Source organism: Lolium perenne, chromosome 4 (genome assembly GCF_019359855.2).
Source record: "Lolium perenne isolate Kyuss_39 chromosome 4, Kyuss_2.0, whole genome shotgun sequence".
NCBI lineage: Eukaryota > Viridiplantae > Streptophyta > Magnoliopsida > Poales > Poaceae > Lolium > Lolium perenne.
Window position 1 is genome coordinate 349,167,117 of NC_067247.2, and position 8,637 is coordinate 349,175,753.

The 8,637-nt window shown below is 50.1% G+C and overlaps 1 protein-coding gene across 1 annotated transcript; it reads left to right on the forward strand.

Annotated features, from left to right (window-relative positions):
• Positions 1-1,182: 1,182 nt before the first annotated feature.
• Positions 1,183-2,385, forward strand: LOC127296988 (uncharacterized). The gene has a single exon (XM_051327235.2). It carries the CDS (start codon positions 1,295-1,297, stop codon positions 2,213-2,215), a length of 921 nt encoding a protein of 306 aa, XP_051183195.1. The 5' UTR covers positions 1,183-1,294; the 3' UTR covers positions 2,216-2,385.
• The last annotated feature ends 6,252 nt before the right edge of the window (positions 2,386-8,637 follow it).

Consider the following 8,637-nt stretch of genomic DNA (forward strand, 5'->3'; position numbering starts at 1 on the left):
GAGGAGGGTGGGTCCCTATTTATAATACTAGTCGTATTAGAACTAGTTTTCATGTAGTTCAGCCCAATGCCTAGGTCTGGCGCTATGCCGAGAGTATGATGTTGGATTCACCGGGCCGGTTCTTGTTATTGCTTGTGCTTGTTGGTCATGCTTGTCGTAGCGTTCTTGAGGCTGGAGCCAGATGTGGTGGGGAGAGAAGCTGCAAGCTCGGGCCTTTTTCAAGCTTGGTATATCCACTCTGCATCTCATCTTTCTCCGGTTGGCCGTGGTCGTGATGGGAGAGGCCGACGAGGTACTATGCTAAATGCTGATGCTTGGCAACAGTGGGGAGTAGTGAAGCTTGTTCCCCGGAAAATTCCAAGCATGGAGAGGTGCCCCACCGCTATCTTTGGCCGAGGGGGCTGCTCCGCACCTCGTGAGCTCTTGCTTTGAGGGTTGTTTTTTTACCTCCAAGAAGGGAGGATCTTGGGCTTCAGCATGACGCTTCAATGTCGGTTTCGTCCCTGAGGTGGAGCAGGCGACCGCTCCGTCGAGGCTGGCAAGGGCATCGGTGGAGGAGGTCCGGATTGCGTTCCATAATTTCCCGTCAAAGCTGTCTTTGTAATTTGGAAGGGCTACGATAAAATTTCCTTTTTTCATTTGGATCCTTCATGCAACTTTCTCTCACCGCTAATCTATGAAGCTTCGACTCTTCGAAGGCCATCTTGGCCCTTCCCCGTTAAAAAATACAGTAATAATCATGCATTGCCCTTTTGCTCTTTGGTTTGATCAGGAGAAGTATACTCCGTAGAAAACTGAAAGCTCGTGCTAAAAACTAAATGAAAAACCCCACTTGAGGAGCTACTTGCGAATACAGCGTTTCCCACAAACTTGGGGGCGCCGGAGGAGGTTTAGGTTTTCCGGTCTCGCGAGGGAAGGTAGACGCGATCTATGTGGCCTGTGGTGTGGTGCTTGTTTGTGTGTGCTGGCCGCGTGAACGGTTGGTTGCGGCTGGATCGATCTTCGCGAAGGATCCGGAAGCTCCAAACCAAAACCGGGCTGGGTTGGCAGTGAACTTCAACGGAAGACGGCAGATGCAGTGCACCTCTCCGCGGTGCGAGTTGTCTCCGCGGACGGCCCTATCTCATTATCATCCTTCCCGCGAATTTTGGAGCCCGACATGATCGACAATCCTTCTACTTAAGAGCGGCTCCACCAAGGACTTTCCAGCCACAAACGCAAAGAACCAAAGCAACAAAGGAGCAAAGCAAAGAAGAGCAGCACAGCATCCCAGAAAGAAGAAATCAAAGCCAAGATGTGTGGAGGTGCGATCCTTGCCGAGCTCATCCCGACCGCGCCGGCGCGTCGCGTCACGGCGGGCCACCTCTGGCCACAGGGCAAGAAGCAGCAGCGGAGGGCCGACGACTTCGAGGCGGCGTTCCGGAAGTTCGACGACGACTCCGAGGAGGAGCAGGACGTGATGGAGGACAGCACGCCGTTCGCGTTCCGCGCCTCCTCCCCCAACAGCAAGAAGACGTCACACTCCGTCCGCCAAAGGAAGCCGGCGCAGTACAGGGGCGTGCGGCGCCGGCCCTGGGGCAAGTGGGCCGCCGAGATCCGCGACCCCGTCAAGGGCGTCCGCGTCTGGCTCGGCACCTTCCCCTCCGCCGAGGCCGCCGCCCTCGCCTACGACCACGCCGCGCGCGCCATCCGCGGCGCCAGGGCCAGGCTCAACTTCACCTCCGCGGCCGCCACCGCTCCTAGCAGCCGCAAGCGCGCCCGCGCCGAAGCGGCTCCCGCTGCCAAGGCAGCGACAACACCGGTCGTGATCCTCGTCGACGACGAGGAGGAAGAGGACGCCGCCGCGCACGCGCCGTCCTTCATCAAGCACGAGGCCGAGGCCACCGAGAGCTCCCAGTCCAGCGACGCCCTGCCGGACTTCTCGTGGCAGGGCATGTCCGCGTTCGACGACGCCGCAGCGCACCCCGGCATCCCCGTCCCAGAGCTCGTGATCGAGCAGCCCACGAAGCGGCCTAGGACGGAGCCAAATGACACCGACGCGCTCTTCGACGCCCTCCTCTTCTCAGACCAGTTCCCCTTCTTCGACGGCGCCGCAGCCTACGACTCCCTCGACAGCCTCTTCAGCGCCGACGCCGTGCAGAGCGACGACCCGGCCTTGGGCCTCTGGAGCTTCGACGACAGCTGCCTTCTCGACGACTGCAGATTGTCCTTCTAGGCCTTGTTCCAGCGCATCCGTCCATGCCGTGTGGTGATGTTGTAAATACGGAGTAGATCAGTAGGTAGTCTTGTGAAATCCGTGTGATCTTTCTTCGGCTGACGTCGCTTCTTGGATCATGAAGTGATAGTTAGCTGTGTAAAGAGTCGACCTCGTTATGAAAGATTTTGCCTACGCTTTTCGATGCAAAAAACCTCGACTCCGGTTTCTGCGTGTTAGTGAAATCCTCAAAGAACAATTATTTCTATGCGGATTGTTGCCTTCACGTGATCAGCTCGACTATACCGTACCATGAGCCAGATTAACGTTTCTGTGCCGACTGATGCCCGTGCTATATCACAGTGCTGTGACAGAACGAAAGCCGATCCAACGCACTACAACAAGGTATAGATTTTGGGGCACTTTTCCTTAGGGCATTGTTTTTATCTGTTCATAATTCGTTGCCTTTTTGGGACTGCTCAAAGTACAACTAATAGGATGCAATAAGGGGCATTTCTCATAGTTGCATGAAATGGGTTTTGAGGCATTTTTTAAAGTGCCACAAAATAGGTTTTGGGGCATTGTTAGAAGTGCCACAAATTTGGTTTAGTGGCACTTTTCCAAGTGCTCTTTATTGAATTTAGTGGCACTTGGCAAAGTGCCCCTATTTTGATTTAGTGGCACTTTGAGAAGTGTCCCTAATTGGATTTAGTGGCACTTTGAGAAGTGCCCCTAGGTAGTGCCCCAAATACCTTTACAGACACAAGTAAAGGTGGCACTTAAAAAAGTGCCACTATAGCTAATTAGTGGCACTTCGTTTCAAATTTGGGGCATTTTGAAATGCCCCAAATCTTGTACGACGATTGCCCATATATACCGTGCAGCGAATCAAAATGTGGTCGTGTTCGTATTCGTCGTCGTCAATTTGTCATGTACGGTGGATCGATGCCCTATAGGTGAAAGCAAGAACAGGGATCTTGAGTTTGGTTGAACAACCCGTGTTGAAGTTGCCTTTTCTCGCGAGAATACACATCACCGAAACCAGTAAGGGCATCTCCAACGGGTCGACGCAAACAGATGTTGCGCGACCGTCTTGCGTCTGTGCGGATTGGAAATGCGCCTGCACCGTGCTCCAGCGGGACGACACATAGTGTCCGGGCCGTCCGTGGAGCCGTCCGTGGAGACGCAAACGCGACGTAAATATGTGGCACGTTTGTGTCTCCGCGGACGCTCCACGGTCACGCCGAGCGTCCGCTAGCTTCTCCCACGGGCCCGCCTGGTAGCGACCCTGGCTTGAGCCGGCGCGAATTAAAGCAGAATAACTACCGGGGAGGGAAACCGCCGGAGTGGCAACCGCGCCGATCGACGCGCAAACCGCCGGAATGGAGCGCCGAACCGCCGCGGAACAGCAACCGCAAACCTTTTCGTTATACGCGCCGCCATTAATCCCCGCTCAATAAGACCCTTGCGCCTGCTCTAATTCATCTCCAACCGGCTGACATTCATCTTCATCTCCAACACCGGCTAGCCACCATGAGCAACCTGTCGTTGCCATCGGACACCGACAACGAGAGGAAGCTGTCGGGATGGTGGCATTGGTGGGATAAAGCTACCATCAACATACAACAAGATACAATGGTCATATATGTGTCACTAGCCGATATTTATGCCGGCGTAAATGGTCGAAGAGGTCCAGGTTGGTACCGCAAACTTGGCCTCGCAAATGGTCGAACATGTCATGTGCATTGCTGCTGGTCGGTGGGTGATACGTCTCCGACGTATCCATAATTTCTGATGTTCCATGCTTGTTTTATGACAATACTTACATGTTTTGCTTGCACTTTATAATGTTTTTATGCGTTTTCCGGAACTAACCTATTAACAAGATGCCACAGTGCCAGTTCCTGTTTTCTGCTGTTTTTGGTTCCAGAAAGGCTGTTCGGGCAATATTCTCGGAATTGGACGAAATCAACGCCAAAGATCTTATTTTCCCCGGGAGGCTCGAGAACACCGAAGGGGAGTCAGAGGGGAGGCCTGGGGCCCCTACACCATAGGGCCGCGCGGGCCAGCCCCTGGCCGCGCCGGCCTATGGGGAGGGCACCCTGTCGCCCCTCCTGCGCCGCCTCTTCGCCTATAAAACCCCTTTCGACCTAAAAACGCAGTACGAATTGACGAAACTCCAGAAAGACTCCAGGGGCGCCGCCGCCATCGCGAAACTCCAATTCGGGGGACAGAAGTCTCTGTCCCGGCACCCTGCCGGGACGGGGAAGTGCCCCCGGAAGCCATCTCCATTAACGCCACCGCCTCCATCATGCTCCGTGAGTAGTTCCCCTATGGACTACGGGTTCTAGCTGTAGCTAGTTGGTATTCTCTCCCCCATGTACTTCAATACAATGATCTCATGAGCTGCCTTACATGATTGAGATTCATCTGATGTAATCGGTGTTGTGTTTGTTGCGATCCGATGGATGATACATTATGATTAGTCTATCTATAAAGTTTGTGAAGTTATTGTTGCTGCAATTGTCAACACCCGGATTTTTAAGTCTGAATGCCTATTATGTCGTACATCGCAATCCCAGGAATATTGTTGTTGCGAGACATAATAGTTAAGTATCACAGTCATCATTTATTACAAAACATAAAATCTTACAACTTGGAATCACATGATTCATATTACACGAATAGTTGATCCATTGATCAACGAACAAACACAAGTTCACAGCGGAAGCGTAAGATACAAGGACTTTCTAGTCCACAGGCCAACGCTTGACGTCGGAAACTCCTAGTTGTGGTAGACGTCCTGCTGGTCGTCCTCCTCGTACTGCTGCTCGGCTTCATAGTCTGGCCATTTGAATAGCCAGGGACAAAGCCGTGAGTACTTTAAGTACTCGCAATCCAATACTAAAGTAAGTGCTAACATTACTCTAGAGAGTGTTCTAAGCTCTAAGTTTATTTGCATAAAGCCAATTTTAGTTGAGAAACAATTTAGTAAGCAAACTCCTTAAGTGCTAACTAACTCCAGTGAGAACATTAGTGTCATTCCCACCATTCAAGTGGTGATTTCAATTCAATTCACCACTTAAAACCTCAAGTTTTCAGAAAATCTGATACCGGAAACTATATGGCCTTTCCAACCGTCCGTATCCGTGGACGCGGCTATTCGAATAGATTTACACTCTGCAGAGATTGCACACTTGTGCCACAACATTTGATTACATCCGTCAGGGATAAACCCCGAATCATCGCAACTCAGTACGCAGATCATCAACCATAACCTTTCACTTACACACCCTAGTATAGGCACCTCCCCCCATGAGCTTGGCCTCCCGGTGTTAGCCAACTGTTAACCCGGGAACTGCACAGGGCTTGGCCGTACAATTCACGTCATTTCACTTTCAACGGAGGCAGCCTCGGCATAACCCCTATGACGTTTGTTCAGAGGGAACCCATACTAAGACACATAAATTTCCAGCTAAGCCTTACCCATAATCAGGTATTGTGGGGGTACTCAAATATTGGAAAGGTATCGCATTCAAACCAACATCAATTTTATCAAAAATCACCATCTTCTCTTGGTCATATTCACCTTCAAAATCTTTCAATGGAAAATGAATCATCATTCCAAGGTTTTCAACATCTTTAGTTCATAAACACCTGTTCCCATCTAAAGTAGTCATTTTTTGTTTAGCACTAGCATCTAGGTGTGAGGGGTGCTAAGTACTGTGCTTTTCTTCTAGGCTAACTTTGATACTCTTGTACTAGTCCAATACTAACCAAGTAAATCATGAATCAAAAATACATTGATAAAACAAAAGTAAGTAAAGCTTGGAAAGTAAAGCTGAAAAATAGGATCAGTAATACAAGGTAAAAATGGGTAATGCCTTGCTCAGGGTGAGCTTTGCACTTTGCAAGAGTATTATCTTGCCTTGGTTGGGGAATTGGTCAAAGTGGTCTTCTTCTCCTTGGAAGTAGACCTCCTCCTCTTCTGGGTACTCCTCGGTACTAGCGTCTAAAATACGAATACGGGGTACACAATCATCATACCAAACATAGGTACTAAACTAAGCACACTCATGATGAACACAACTAAATCTAGCATCACACATTACTAATAAGTGGGTGGAGGTGTTCTTCTTAGTATTTAAGAAAAATAATTTCCTCTCATACTAACTTAGGTGTTATTTTTAATTACTTAGAGAAATAAATCCCTATTATTATCTTATTAAGATTTAATTTCTCTTTTGAATAATATGTGACCTACGTTGACACAAGTCAACCTCTTCACACTTATCACTTGAGAAAATAATTTAAATGAGGTGAACACCTCATACATTTTAATCCTAGCATGGTAAAGATTTAATATCATCAACCAAACATATGAGCTCTACATGACCAGAGTCTCTACCTCATTGTGAAGTGGTTGTGACAAGATTTAAATGGGGAAACATTCCCATAAGATTTCTTAATAGTTTTGGACAATATCTTTGACTCGAAAATAGCCATAAAGTCCTTTAATTCCAATAGGCCATGATCATTCAAAGTAAGCATGGCATATTTTTGTAGAAACAATTAGTATAAGTGAAAAGTGAATTATAGGAGTTGGAATTAACTGAAAAGCATTTATGGTTGATTTTTAAGAATTATTCCAAGGCATAAAAGTCCCTGACTTGTTTATTTTCTCACTTTAATTCTACAACTGATCTAGGGTTCAAACCAGTGGCATTGTGTAGATAAATTCCTAAGGTTTCCAAAGATATAAAATTTACACAATTTGGCCCAGTAGAATGGTCCCTAATGAATTTCAAAGTTTGCATCTGATTGGGGTATTTCTCTATTTTCAAATTTTGAATTCAAACTGTGGGCTGGCGGGAGACCTTAACGGGCTAGACAGAGAGAGAGGGAACTGGGCCGGCCCAGCTTCGCAGCGGGCCAGCTGACAAGGCGGGGGCCACGCGTCAGCGTGACTTACACGCCGAAACGGTACACTGAGAGGGAGCCGTGCGATTAGAGGGAGATCGCACGGTCGAGGAGCGTCATCGTCGACGGCGAGAAGGGAACTCACTGGCGGCGGAGGTAGGGGGTCGGAGCGGTCGTCGGAGCTCCGGCGAGCGTCGGAGTGGTGCGCTGCAACCGTGTTGTCGACGAGGAGGCGCCTGGAAGCAGCGGCGTCGCCTGAGGTGGCCTCCTTCGCCGGCTTGTTCCGTGTACTGGCGGCGGCGGTGAGCTTGCGATTGGAGGGCTCCGGCGGCTAATCGATGAAATTGAGGTGGCGAGGAGTGTTGTGAGGATGAGAGGAAGACGTTGGTGTGCTCAGATCAGTGGGAGGAGTCCTGCTTTTATAGTCGCGGGAGGTGACTGAGGGGCGGAGCTAGGGTCGTCGACGGCGTCGTCGTTCCAGGGCGGCGAAGAGGCAAAGCATGGGCGCGGCGTGTTGCTGTTGTACTGGCGAAGCTGCCGCGCGTGATCGTGGCGCGGCAGGTGCTCTGTGGCGATGGCAAGTTTGACGGGAGTGCTCAGGCCATGGCGGACGGTCGTGGACGCGTTCGTCACCTGCGGCGTTCCCGCGGGCCAGTGGCCATGTCCAGGCGGTTCAGGGTGAGGTGAGGCGTCGACTGGCGGTGAGAGAGAGAGCAGAGGTGACGCGAGGGCGCGGGACAGCTGACGCTCTGGCGCGTCCAGAGGGAATGCCATGCGCGCTCTGGCGCGGCATGGACGTGTTCTGGGCGCCACTGGGCGCGCGTGTTCTGGCGTGAGCAGGCTTGGTCTTGGTCAAGGGCGTGCACGAGCTGATCCAGGGGAGTGAGAGGGACGTCCAGGACACGACGGTGCAGGCCAGAAGTGAGAGGTGAGAGAGATGGCATGGTGATGCCATGCCAAGCCACGGCATGGTCTTGCCACGGTCAAAATGGTCAGCATCTGTGAGGGCAAGTGGTGGCACTGGTGTTGAAAGGTGAGAGGAGGTGCCAGAGCATCTGAGAAGGGCCATGGTTGGACTTGGTCCTCTCCAATTTTCAGTATGGGCTTAGTTTGATTCCATGCCTGCAAGGTGTTTGTAATAATGGCCGAAAGAAAATAATTTTTAAATTTTGAAAATCTTTTTGGTGTGTTGCAATCATATAATAAAAGGAGTAGAATGGTGGTGGTTTGGTTCAATTTGGAGTTGCTTTGCAAAATTTCAAATTGCATATGATCTTGCATATGCAACTTTGTTCCAACTTTGCTTGAGCCTCATTTGAAATTGAGAAGGAATTTGGGGTGGTTGTTTCGGGCAAAGTTGAAGTCCTTGATGTTGTCTTGGATGAGGTGCAAAGAGTTGCCCAAGTGTAGAAGTGAAAAGTCAAAAACCAGGGGCTCAAAGTGGGTACCAGATTAAAAATGGCACATATGACCATAATCATATGTGAGCTCAATTTTGATTCAAATTTGTTTTGAATTGTGTT

Coding starts and splice junctions, on each gene's coding strand:
- LOC127296988 (XM_051327235.2), top strand. CDS start 1,295: ATGTGTGGAGGTGCGATCCTTGCCGAGCTCATCCCGACCGCGCCGGCG.